Source organism: Peromyscus californicus, unplaced genomic scaffold (genome assembly GCF_007827085.1).
Source record: "Peromyscus californicus insignis strain IS unplaced genomic scaffold, ASM782708v3 Scaffold_6__1_contigs__length_162567912, whole genome shotgun sequence".
In the NCBI taxonomy this organism is placed as follows: Eukaryota; Metazoa; Chordata; class Mammalia; order Rodentia; family Cricetidae; genus Peromyscus; species Peromyscus californicus.
Genome location: NW_026294584.1, coordinates 156,270,150 through 156,284,544, shown reverse-complemented (window position 1 = coordinate 156,284,544; position 14,395 = coordinate 156,270,150). Strand labels below are relative to the sequence as shown.

Genomic DNA, 14,395 nt, shown 5'->3' with positions numbered 1-14,395 from the left:
AGTTGGGCACCAGCCCCGTTAACCTCAGAAAATATAGTACTGTGTGTGTATTTTACCATCTTAACCTCTCAAACATTTCTCCCATTTACTTTATAATACAGTAAGTGGCAAACAGATGTCCCTTCTAAACCACTGTCCGTAATTTCCGAAATTGTAGGTGTTCCACTGGAGACCTGGAGCTGCTGGTGAGGAGGGGCTGCTCCAGATGCCTCCTTAGTTTAATGTAGGTAAGAGGCAGGCATGCTGAAATGATCTGGGGACCGCCCCAGATAAAATCACGTAACTAGAATCCACGGAGTGGGGAATAAACTTTTTTCCTTCTTATTTTTATCCTCTCAATGCTGCCGTTTCTGATGGCTGTGTTGTTGGCCCTGTGTGTGTTACTCCAACAACAGAAAGGATGGAATTCCTACGACAACAAGATTTTCAGTTAAACTCAGATCAAGTGCCCTTTCGGATCTGCTGGATTTGTATCCTCTGTGGCTTGATTTGCACTGAACTTTTTATATTTTGGGATTTGGCTTTGTGGATGCCATGTAATAAGCTAAACAATTTGCAGAGAAAATCAAAATAGAGAGAGAAACAAATGGACTGTAATAATAGAGAAACACTGACTGCATGGTAGGGAAACCCATTAGATTATGAAATGTTTGCTTTAATGTAATTTACACATTTCCTACTAAGGAATCCAGCTCTATCACCACCCCAATTTTTTCTTCTTCAGGAGCTTCCTTGGAACAGCGGGGCTTCCATCCTTCTCTGTGAGGATCACTTTCATCCTTAAGCACAGAGATACATATTCTAAGTGGAGATGATCCTATCACAAAATACACATCAATCTTAGTGATGACAAAACTGTAGTGATAGTGATGACTTACGTATTTATTGTATCAAATTTTTTACACCGAAATATTCACCTTGTGCAATTTATACTTGGCTTGTTTGTGTGTTTGTGTTCTTTGAGACAGTGTCTCACTATGATGTCCAGGCCCCAGGCCCAGAGGACTAGCTATTCCCCAGAGAAATCCATAGACGCTAGATGGCTTTGAGTTTCTAACACATGAAACTCAGGCTCCCGCCTTGCAAATGCACCAACTCCCAAGTGTAAAGGCTTGCCCTCATCCCTAGGTGTGATTAGACGCTCTTTAATTTTTTTGGAATCACACATCCTTTTGAAATAAAATACTCACTTATTCTTAAATAGATAATTGCTGATGGTTCAATTGTCTTTTCATTTATGTCCCTGACTGTTTTAAAGGAATTTTCTGCTCTTTAAAACATTTGTTCTTGTAAAGCAGTGAATGTATGTGAAGTCTTCCTCACCCACACCTGAGCCCCTATAAGGAGTAGAATTCAAACTCTTTAACTATCGCATGTCAAACATCCTAAATACTTGTGTATATAATTGATTCATGTATTATGTATCTATAGGTTTTTGTCTTTACCATTTATACCATATACGAAAGTCAGCCAGATAACTCGTGACTTGCTCCTGTTAAGAAAAACAAGGGCAGAAGCAGACCATGGGACGACCCTCCTTTTCCACGCCTTCCTCCCCAGCATCTAAACACTCTCAGATGTCTTTCACAGTGTCTCCCTTCAGTCATCGCATGGGGAGTGTCATTTACTTGATGCTATTGACCAATGTTCTTTTAAGAACAAATGAAGGACAATCGTTTAAGCGCTGCTGGCCCATGGAAACCCATGTCAGTTACATTTAGAGGAGGGTGGACCAAGAGTTTTCTTTTCTGCCATAAGCTGATGCCCAGGGTTAATAACTTGTGGCCCTGCCGTCTCCAGAGGGCTTTGCCTAGAGACTGCTGAATGAAGAGGACTTCCTTTAGTCCGTATTTCTTGGATTTCCTGAGTTACCTATGTCATTCTTTGACCGGACTTTGAAGCTCCCCTGTCTCATTTTCTACCATTCGGAAGCATGACCTTATTATCTCAAGGATTTATTTTCTCTTTGTTGTTTACGTAACTTCTATACATCTGTTATATGAGTGAAGCTTCTGTTTAAAAATTTTAAACATGTGTGAGTTTCTAATGTGTGATTACATAGTTCATGACCCCTCTTTTAAAACATTTCAATGGAAATTTCATCATAATCTACCAGTAAAACATTGTGCTCATGTCCTCGCCCTGTGTAATTGTTCAAAGACACATCGGGTCCCTGGCAGTTCTTTGTTGTGTCTCTCCTTGAAGTGCTCCTTGTCATGTGGTTGTAAACACAAATCCACTGGAAGATGTCTGGATATTTTTAGTTCACATTGTCTAATTATTGCTCAAATGACAATGTGGCATTTATTCAGTCCTTTTACCTTTGGAAGAAGAACTCAGCATAGTTTGTTCATTCAAATCTTACTCACTTCTAAAAGGTTTGCAAGTTTCCAAAGTCCTAACGGGATGTTTTCCGTCCGTCTTTTCAAACTCTGATTCAGTGTTTATTTATCAAAATGAATGATGAAAAGTTCAGGTTCCTGGACCTCAACCAAGACTCATAAAACTGAACTCTTTGATGGCCTTTAAATGTTGCCTTTTAGCGACCCCTCCCCCATTTTAGATGCTAGGTCACAGCACCCACATGGATTCTATCCAGCTTTGGTAATGTGCTCAATGCTGAAAGAAAATGGGGTGTGCACTTTGTTGAAGGAATTCACTCACATTTTTTATCTATATGCATCATTTATTTTGCTTGATATTGATGCTGTACTCAAATTTCTTCTTAATTATGGACAGGATGAGAAGGCATCCCATTTTTTAGAAATTGTTGTCTAGCAGAATTTTATATCTTGAATCTGATTGGTAAGCATTAAAGTATATAGGAATTCTTAGCAAAAACACCCTATTCAACTCTTGTTTCCTATTCATTGGTTGAGTAGTTAGAGGAGGTCTTGTCCCTCCTTCTGGATCAGTAGATGAGATCCAAGAAAGCAACTCAGTGACATGGCAGCATTTGGGAAAAAAATTTTTTTTGATTTGATTATCTGACTGTGGTCACAGTCTTATTGTCCTACATGAGACTGAGTTTCTTGAGGGGTCGAGGCCATGTCTTGGTGCTCATCATAGTGCTACTGTGGGAACTGACTGGTTATTGTTGGACACACGAGTGAAGGAATACCATGTAAACCTTTCCTAACTGCACACGTGCATGTGTGTGTGTGCGTGTGTGTCTGTGTGTCTGTGTGAATGTGAATATGAATACTATGTGTGAATCATGCAAAAGAAAGAGATTGGGCACATCTGTATATGATGTATAGTCTCATTTTTATGAAGTGCATATCTCACATAGCATATACAATACATTAAAGACAAAGGGGATGGCGGTGAGCAAACCTTCTGGTTTGAACTTCCCGATGGATAGACGGGTTGCACATGCCTCAGTTTAGACCTATTGCATTCATCTTCAAGTGCGTCTGGGCTCTGGTGATGGCAGAAAAGTAAAAACTATGTCTATCTCTTGCATTTTTCTATTTATCTTGTTTTTGTTTCTTTTACATTTTCATTTCTTTCCATGATTAATTCTTTATCTTGTTCCTTCTTCAATGAAAATGATTTTCTAAAGAAAATCCTTAATGGATTTTTATGTTTTTACTTATTTTTGTCCTATTCCACGTTATTTGGGTGCAGTCAGGGAATATTGCAGTTAACATAACAGCACACTTTTCTTTGATGGGATTATGTGTAAGTCTGGTCACATTAAATCATACATCGGCAATGAAAGTACTGTATTGTGTCTTCTGAAATTACTGTACAAATGACAAATCCGAAGTTCATTGCAGGGTTCTGAGAGTCCAGGGATAACAAGACTTGGAGGAGTGTAGGCGTCTTCCCTTTGGAAGTCCATGTGCAAAGCTTGACACATGATATTAAGCAGCTGGAGAGTATTTTTCCTGTTTGCTTGTTTTCTACTCTAATCCGGTGTATGCATCAGCACATGACTATCTCCCCTGAATTATAACTCGTGTCTCCGCTCCACTGTTCAGCTTCCTAAGCAGCAGCCTCCAATGTGCTGTAGGGGCCTGGCAGGCATCTGGCAGGCGGGGCTTGTGGCCTGGGCTCACAAACGTCCCTATAGAGAAGGTTCAGGGTTCCTGGTGCTTCAGCCTCTGGCTTTGCTTTAGTTCTCACGTCCAAGGGTACAGCTTTATGTCGTATTTCTAAAGCTGTGGACTACTTGTTCTAAGTATGTTAAGTGGTTTTTCTATTTGATGCTTTTTGTGTTTCCTTTCTGTTCTCCAGCCACATTCACGATTTAGTGCAAATGCAAAACTCTATAAATGTGATCATAAAAGACGGATTCCAACATGTTCTAGATGCCCAATAAATGGATGATTGTATGAATATGCTGTTTGTGGTTGGATGATCATGTGGGTCATAATCCAAATACATGCCTAGTCCTTGTCTTACGTGTCAATAGACATGTATTAGCCACACTTAATCTCAGCCTATAGGCTGGCAAGCATTAAATAAGGTTCACAGATGTAGTAAGACCTACATGGTTTCATCTTCAGGAAGCTGCAAAGTGCTTAAGTGATCCTGCCCGAGCTTTCTCTCGTTATGTGCATGGTAGTCTTCCGAGATGAAAACTCCATTTGTTTTAAATATGTTTGATTCTCAAATACCTTTGATATAATTCTGCAGTTCTTATGGTATTTTTTCTTCATGGTTCCATCGTGTATACACAATGGAGAAAATATTAAACAAAGCAGAATATACAGAAACCAAAAGCTTTTGTAATTTATCTCTAACCAGATAGTTGTTTGGTAGGTGAAATATAGAAAGAGTGATGAAAATCTTTCACAAGAAATGTTGAGATTTTTATAGAGTGACTATGTGTGCATGGTCCACATCCTTCCTCCTGGTTTTCTATCATGTTCTGTGAACTTTCAGGTCTTCCCTCCCAGGAACCCTGGCTTCCTCCTGCTCTCTAGTCCCTGCCCCCTCATTAAAACTAACCAAAGTCTGGAACATGATTCTCACCCTTCCACCCCCCCACTCCTTTCTGACATGGTGACTTATGTGGCTCCATGTGGACAGTGTTCATCAACCATGCATTTTATAAAAGGGCCTTGCTCTCCCATTTTTATTGCAAGTTAGAATGCTGCTACTCTGTGGTGATGGGAGATTAGGGCGAGTTAGCTGTGATGTTGGATGGCTTACAATGCCATAAATGCAAGCTACAGACATTGCTGTTGGTGGGCAACTTCCCTGTCACACTGAGTTCTACAGACCTTCAGGTAATGTTGGCAACTGTGTAGAGGAAATAGGAAACACAAACTAGTTGAGTCTCTTTGTCTGTGCTTTTTGGAGACATTTCATTAACCTGAGAATGAACACCACCCCTATCACTGTGCCCATTTCTTTATTACAGAGGATGAAAGATGACAGTCCTCATCATAGAAGTACATGTGGGTACAACTAGTACAGTGTAACTATGGCTGAAGGGATGAGTGTATGTGTATGTGCATATGTGTGTGTATGTGTATATTATGTATATGTATTTATGTAGTGTTTTTACATATGTATATGTACATGTGATTGTATATATATGTAGGTGTGTACATGTGCTTATGTATGCATATATGCATGTGTATGTATGTGTTCATGCATATATGTGTATATATGTATTTCTGCATCTATGCATCTGTGTATATGTATGTATATGTGTGTGTTTCTATGTCTGTTTGTATATGTATGTGTATGTTTCTGTGTGTGTGAGTGTATTATGTGTCTGTATATTTCTGTGTGTACATGTGCAGGGGTAAGAGGTAGCTCTATTTGGTAGTTTTAAACTGACTCGTAGTGTAACACTGGTTAACATTTTTAAGTGATACTAAGCACCATTCATATTTAAACACTTGGCATACATTAGTTTTCACAGCGAACGTGAGATAAGGGCATTCATTATCCTGTTTTTAGGTGAGTAACTTGAAGCAAGAAGGTAAATTACTTGCCAAAGAGCAATAAACCAGTAAGAGATGGAGTCAGGTTTTATGACATTAAATCATTATTTTTCTTTTTATATCTAGTAGTAAAAAGACAAAGAGTTTTTGTTCCAGAGGAATTACTTTCTGCAGCTCCCCTTTGGAATGCTGCCTCCCCATAGCTTGCAGTGTTTTTGGTGGGATCTAATAATAAAGCCACCACACAGTGATGTCTGCAGGCTACACAAGACAAGCTATCTTTTGATGGGGTGAACGAGGTGATCATCAATTCCATCTCTCACTCTTTAAGCCTAATAATGCTTATATGTGTGAAGAGAATATAATGGAATGGAGTTGTGAATGTCTGTGATCTAGAACTCGGGAAATGGAAGGAGGGTGATCAGAAATTCAGCTCAAATGGACCAAATGAAACCAATCACTCACACACACACACACACACACACACACACACACACACACACACACACGAGTGACTCACACAGTGGTCCTCAACCTTCCTAATGCTGTGACTCTTTGTACAGTTCCTCATGTCATGGTTGCTCCAACCATAAAATTATTTTCATTGCTACTCTGTAGCTATAATTTTACTACTGTTATATATCCTAATGTAAATATTTTTGGAGATAGGGTTTTGCCAAAGGAGTTGTGACCAGCAGGTTGGGAACAACTGGTTAAGAGCATATACTGTTCTCCCTGAGAACCTGAATTTGGTTTCCAGCACCCTTTTCATAGGGAGGCTCACCCCCCTTGCCTATAACTCCAGCTCTAGGGGACACAGTGCCCTCTCTAGGCCTCTGCAGGCATCTCCATATACTTTGTAGAGACTCACATGGGCACATACACATTAATAAAAAGGAAATCTTAAAAAAACATTTATATACATCAGCCTTACAAGGAGTAAATAAGGAATATAGATGCGAAGCTACAGTGCCATATTAATTGTGACATATTTAATTATGCACTGAACAATACTCTTCCAAAATGTGATGAGAAGTTGAATACAATTGAACAAACACGTCCAGTTACAGTCAGTGCAGCAAGAAAATTTAAGCTTATCACAGGTAACTCCCTGGCCCCTGGAACTGATTTTATATTATTATTTTCAAAAGTTGCCTTGGCAAGGCCATTTCTTTTTCTGTTACAAAGTTCTTAATAACTTTCAAGTGGAAACAAACATGCACATTGACAATACTAACACAAAAGCCTTTTTAGGGCTTACTTCACGTGAGGAACATTAATTACATATGAAAGTGCGGCTGGTGCGGTCTGGGTGCTATAGAATGTCAGCTGAGGTCCTGTGGTTTGCGGAGACCCATGGAACTTTGTAACAGACCCTCAGACTTGACATTGGTAGCCTAGCTGCAGTGATGGGTGGGCTCAGGGTTGTGGTGGGCCCTCTGGTCTCAAGTTTACACAGGGCTTTTCTTATATGTAAAGATTTATTGCTTACCCTGTGTTATATGGCAGTTGTCCACACATAGTGTCTGGACATGAAGATGCTCTCCTCAGGAAATGAATTCTTATGGACGTCATTTGCAGGTTTACCTCAGTCTTCCCCTCGCAAACCTTTATCGATTGTCTTCACTTGAATGGTTAAACGGCAGCAGACTGAACTGGAGCCGCACTGCCTGTACTCTTGCATGTGCTCTTCAGTTCTTGTGTGCTCTCAGAGGGGTGCTGTGAGAGTGAACAGGGATCAAGTCCTAGCAGAGGTGACTCAGTTCACTGTGACAATTTTAACAGTCACTTGCCACTTAATTATCAACTGCTTCTGAAGGTGGTAAAGAAAGTGGAACTAAAACTCCACTCTTTCAAAAGCTTAGCTCTTTAAGATAGAGATTTGTGGTGGGATATGATCCATACAACTAAAACTGTTTGCTTAATGTGTCTATAGTACTGTGTTCAACCCCAGGACCACAGAATAAAAGGCAGGATTTATATATAATACAGCTGTGTGATGCGCTGAAGAGAGCGCTGTGCTGGGGATGATACTGTAGTCCCTGGCTTTATGTTTAATTAGGTATATGAGTTTTGGACAAGCATTTGAAACTTGCTAATTCATTGTGTTTCAGGCTATAAATGAAGTGTTTGGTCTAGACTGGTTTTAAGTCATACTGAGTAATAACAGCCATTGCCCAACCCTAATTTCCTTGGTAAAATATTTAAATGCTGCATAATCTATAACTTCCTTGGCAATCTATTAGTACCTAAAAATATCTGACTCCTGTAGAAGAGGGTCCAACATTTGTTAAGTGTAAATTAGATTTGTGTGACAATGGAGTGTTTATTTTGTTTTTGTTTGTTTTATATCAGAAAATCATGTATGTTCAGTTTATGCTTCCATGAAATGCTTATCTAAATGAGAGAAAAAGGCAATTACTAGTTCTAGAACTCAGCTTCTGGATTATCTACACATGCGTTTACCTCATGATTTGAAAAACAATTGGCATATTTGAAATTGAGCTATATTACTCTTCCTTCCAAAGTGTGGTGCCCCTTGCTACATGTGTTCACCAACACAAGTCAAGAATAGTGCAGCTCAGTTGAAGCTACAAAATTCAAGTGTAAATTAAAAGGTAGGAATTACCTAATTCCTGGGGTTTTGTTTAAAAAGACAACTATTGTGCATGCATATATTTTACTTGTTCAATTTTTCAATGTGCCCTGCCACAGTAGCTCAAAGGAGATTAAAGCAGAGAAATAACCTACACACACACAAAGCACAAACCTGAGGTTGTGTGTAAGCTACTGCGCTGGCATGAATGTGGTTTAATTCTTGGCACCGATGGCTTGCAGGAGAATTACAGTATGTTGGCATCGGTCTCCAGGTCTCATTGTTCCAGCTGAGGGAGTCGGTCTTAAGAGGGTTTGGCACCAGAGGGAAAATGGAGTGAGAGTTACAGGGAATGAATGGGCCCGCCCGAAAGAGGCAGGATGCTGCCGTAACAATGGCTGGCAAGTTTGGGGTCTCTGGTGGGGATTGCCATAGGCAGTGATGTGAGGAAGCAAATGCGAGCCAGAGAGAGGCGGAAAGCCAGCCGGTGTGTCTAACGGCCGAGGACGGCAAGAAGAAGAAATGATTTTACAGACTTGGGTTAATGTGTGGACAGATGACAGCCATGTCCTAGGCTCTGATGTCCCATGGCTTCTTTTTTTCACATTTATTTTACATTATCTTTTAAAATGCATGTGTTTAGTTTTCTTCTAAAAAGACAAATCTGTGAAGGAAGAACCTGGTTTTCATTGTCTGTCTGTTGTACTTAGACTAGCTGATGTTGGGCATACCTGAGCTTCCTCAACTACAACATGGATCAGAGTAACTACACATACAACTGTCAAAGGTGTTACGTCTGACAGCATTCTTTAAGCTGGGACACTGTGCCAGAGCCATTGTTGACTCTTACAGTGACTTTATTTGAGGGAATCCTTAGTTTTGAGGGTAACCTGAAACTCCAATGCTTAGGAGAATGAAGTCCTAAGTGTTTAAAATAAGAAATGCACACCAGTCATGGTGACACACACCTTTAATCCCAGCACTGAGAAGGCAGAGGCAGGCAGATCTCTATGATTTGGGGACAGCCTGGTCTACAGAGTAAGACCCTGTTCCCCCCCCCAAAAAAAATCAAAGCAACAACAAAAAAAGCAAGCAAACAAAAACCATGAAAAGACCAGAACCTGAAAGCTTACCAGTACTGCAAACAGTTACCAGCCATGCTCACAGCATAAAACTCAATGCTGTGTCTTTAATAATAAACCTCATTTTTGAAAACTAACTATTGCATATTGAGCCACTATCTGTGTTCACACCATAAATAATACGTGGTACTTACAGAACTGTGGTAGACACCCTTTATTGAATTCACACTTGAGAAAACAGGTGGTTGTAAATATTGGGATTTTGCCATTTTGTCTTTTCTGTTTCTAATTGTAGATTTTCTTACTGTTCTCTGACAAGCTTCAGTAATATGGAGGACACTTGACTGTCCTCCTGAGGGGAGGCCACTCCCTGGCATCACTGTAGGAACCACCCATGGGGACATGAGACCATGGCAGGAAGTATACTGTGCAAAGTAGACTTGCCAGCCCTGTCTATGTGACAGAAACTCATACAGAGAGCTGACGATGAAGACCGAGCGTGCAGACCCCTTACCAATCAGCTATTCCAGCTAGCTACTATCATAAGATGTGGTGATATATAGTGCACCCCAATAAAATTTGCCTGAAGACTAGAGAGACAAAGGAACAAGCCACTGCTATGTCTCACCTCGCCAACTCCACGAATCCTCTGACTGAATGTCTCTGAGTCTTCAGCTGAAAGGAGTCCAGCTGAAAAGGGTTTAGTTCCTGTCTCCTTGTACCTTATATATCTTTCTCTGCCCAGCTCTATTACTTCCTTCCTAGTGCTGGGATTAAAGGCGTGTGTGTTTCCTAAATATTAGTAGCAGAGGCATGAGACCTCAAGTGCTGAGATTAAAGACATGTGACTCCCAAGTACTGGGATTAAAGGCATGTGTCACCACTGCCTGGCTCCGTTTCTCTCCTAGACTGAGACAATCTCATGTAGTCCAGGGTGGCTTTGAACTCACAGAGATCCAGATGGATCTCTGCCTTCCGAGTGCTAGGATTAAAGGTGTGTGCTACCAGTGCCTGACATCTATGTTTAATCTAGTGGCTTGTTCTGTTCCCTGATCTTCAGGCAAATTTTATTAGGGTAATCTATATATCACCACAATAAGATGGGTGACAATCTGGCTTGTTTTTTACTCATTGCCCAGTATTCCTTCTAGTTAATAAGTAAAAGGACTAATTTAATTGTACATGCTTACAGGATTTTTTTAAACCATCCAGTGCAAATTCCGTAGTGCAAAAATCATATAATTAGATTAAGTTCTGATGCTAATGAGAAATATAAAAAAAACTAGCCATTTAATCCCAGAGTTAATACTCATGCAAGCATATTATTCTGGAAAGTTCAGTTTATTCTTTGAGATTTTCACTCTACAGAGTTCAGAGTGGTTCCTGTAATTTAGAATTCTTCTACAGAGGAAATAAGGGTGTGTCTATGTGTTATCTGTGTGAGCGTGTGTGTATGCAACTGGAACAGCAGGCTGGGAGATTTGGATTTAGTCTCACAGTGAGTGAGTCCTGTGTCTCCCTAAGCTTTGGCTTCTTAGCAGGTGACTATCAATCCTTCTGTACCGTGAGAAATTTGCCATGTTATATGGAAGGGGATTTTTCTGTTGCTCAGAACTTAGCCTTCAAAATGGGATCAGGACAAGTCTTGTCTTTTCACTGTGCGTAAGGGATATTAGGAACAAACAGAACCCTACCCAAGACATCACTGTTTCCCATCATAGATTTGAAAACCCCAAACTGGTCTATTCCTTATTTTTTTGTGTCCTCCTCAGAACCCATAACACAGATGTAATTACACGTTCTCAGACTTCTGGTGAGTGTGGAGTAAATGAAGGCATGGAGGTAGAAACCGTAGCGCAGTCCAAAGACAGAGGCCACTCTGTGTATATCTGGATTCTTAGTCATCCTTGGGTGTGACAGCCCTGACTTAGATGTATTTCTGATTTTCCATTTTCACAAACACCCCCACTCCCTCTCTCCCTCCTTCCCACCGTCCCTCCCATATGCTCAGAATCAACTTGAACCAGCTCTCTGGGAGCCTTATATCTTAAAGCTTGTTAATAAGGAGGCCAGGAATGTTCTGCAGGTTCCACAAATCTGGCTGCTGTTTCTTTAACTCTGCAACTTAGACAGAAGACTTCTGTACCTTTATGAGGCGGCGACAGTAGATATTTTGTCTAGCTGCAAGGGAAAGGCATTGCACCGGCCTGGCAGACAATGGCCTTAAAAGTAAAAATGTCTGTTGCAGGAGCAGGGGGGCTCCAGGGCCATTGTTAGTCTACAGTGGATTTCCATCACCGCATTCCTGCTTTGCAAAGGTTTGTTAGCTTTTAATGACTGACAGAACTCTCCTACAAATACCATATTGGCCATGCCCTGTTTACACACTACTCAAGAAAAAAAAAAAAAAATTTGAGCTCTGAATAAAGAAACAGTGGTGTTTGACCTACTCTGATAAGGTTTAAGAACTGATTTTCCCAGTGCTCACTGGGAATGTAGACACAATGAGGTTCAGTGCAGAAGTATTGTCAACTTACTTTAAACATCATGATACAAGTGGAAATGCCGATTACAACACCAATCTGCACTCTGGCTGATCACAGCATTGCTATTTCATTTTCAAAATATAAGATAGAAAAACAGGGATGCATTTTAGGAAAATGTACAAGTAAGCTCATGAGGATTTTCCTTTACTATAAAAAATAGAAATGGGCATTTTGTGACAAAGAGAAACATATTTCAGCCACATATCATGAATGGGACATATGTATATATATGGACACAATTTAAAACAATAGCTGATACCTTTTGCCATTTAAATTCTGCCAATCATTTTTGACATCTTAGAAATATTCAGTACTTAACCTCTGCCTCACTGAAACCCACTAGGACAGACGGTCTCTGTGATAAGTTAACAAGTCATCCCTTTCTGTTCCTCCTAGGGAGTAAATAATCATTGAAACAAACAGAAACGCACATAACCACTACTGTGCAGACAGCAGTGCTCCTCTAAGACTCAAGATAATAGATGTAGTGCTGTTATACAGATGAGGCATAGGGGACTCTTCTCTTCCAGGAGTATGGCTACTTTGTTTTGTTTTCTAACTTAATGCAAGGCTAACTGTAGTATTGAAATGCATGGTCATTGTGTACCCAGGTAGACGCTGACGTGAACATACAATTCCATTGTGAGGAACGGAGTCTAATGTGTGCCGGTTTTATTACACTTATATTTACTTATAGTTAAGGTTCAGTACAAAAGGAGAGGGCAGAGCCAGGTATCTACAAAAACAAGCCACACTATAACTCATGACCTTGTTCTCTAAGATGTGTCTATCCTGTCCCAACATGGGGCATCTGCAAAAGGTGTGATACAAATCTGAAATAAGCAAATAATGTGTTTCCATTAGAGACATTATTCAGTTCACCCAATCTGGCAATCTTTGAACAGCTTCTTTTATGTCAACCTTTGTTTGTTTTTTATTTATTTTTTTTTCAGTGTTCACTGTGTACTCACAAATCTTGCCATGGTGTGGTGGTTACCACCACACAATGTTATACATATTATAAAGTGCACAGGATTGTAAACACACAGAGGGGCATAATTACATGTAGCAGGTTTAAGGGCTAATTCTTTCCCTTTTTTTTTCCACTTTGAATTTTATCAACATAATTATTTTCTGACTGCAGACTAACACTCTGAAATTGACAAGCATCCATTATAGCAAGAATTTGTCCACCAAACTTAAAACAATGAGCTGTGGGTGCACACAAGCTCATTGTCATAAAGAATTAGTATGGCTTTGTTCTGCAAGGGGAAAAAGCTAATGATTTCGAAACAGCAGGTGACCAAACACATTCTTTTTTTTTTTCCCTCCCTGTTATCAGTTTGATGATGAAGTCATTATGAACTGGGGCCAGGACCAGGATGGCCTTATTCTTAGCAGACAGGCTTCAGTGAGCCTGCTGTAAATAGGCATGCCGATTTGCTTATATATGTCTTTTTTCTTTACGTAGATACCCCCAGTATTGAAAAGCTACTCTCAAAGGACTGGAAAGACAAGCTCCTGGCAATGGGATCAGGGAACTTTGGAGAAATAAAAGGTAGGAAGTATGTGCTACTTTTCTCTAGAATGTTCAGAAATGAAGTTGCTATCTATAAGTATTAGTGGTTATGGAATACTTCTGTCCCAGTCCCTCTACCTCATGCATGCTCTGGGACAGGCCTTCCTTCTAGCTGGAAATAGATCCTGTCTCTTCCTGGGTGTTCTCCTTGCATGTATAGGATCGAGGATGTGTGGGTTTGTTTTCTTGTCTTAACAGCACAGACCCACTCTACCTGTGACTTGCTCTGCTTTTCCTCCTCTTATTTGACTTAAACGATTTATTTCAAAGGTAAGAATATAGCAACAGCACACCAAGGTTAGAAACGGCATTTCATACATCAGAATTCACAGTTTAGATCTGAAGTATGCATCCTTATAATGGACAGCCGGAGCCTACAATGATGAGCAAGGCAGGCACATACAAGGATGTTTCAAGTTAGCGTCAGCGACGTTTCTCTTTGAGCTTATTTGAATCAGCAATTACAACTAATAAAAGCTCTCTGTGGACTTCAGAAATCACTGAATATTCATATCCTAACAAACTTCCAGTAACAAGGGAGGAGATTTAATTTTCTCATGTAGAAATGGAAGCAGATGATCTTTCCGATTGATTTTTAAACAACCCCTTCTCAGAGCTTGGAGTGGGGGGCAGCACACAGCAGCCTGTTGCTGCCAGGAGGATACTTGTGGTCATAAATTTTAAAG

The 14,395-nt window shown here is 40.2% G+C and overlaps 1 protein-coding gene across 14 annotated transcripts in view; it reads left to right on the top strand.

The window, feature by feature from the left end:
* Sox5 (SRY-box transcription factor 5) overlaps positions 1–14,395 on the top strand; it is a 1,013,558-nt gene that overhangs the window by 780,012 nt on the left and 219,151 nt on the right. For all 14 annotated transcript variants that reach the window (XM_052719126.1, XM_052719123.1, XM_052719124.1 and 11 more), the window contains one exon: positions 13,602–13,688. In XM_052719126.1, coding sequence (XP_052575086.1) covers positions 13,602–13,688 — 87 coding nt within the window. The remainder of the gene's footprint in view (positions 1–13,601; positions 13,689–14,395) is intronic.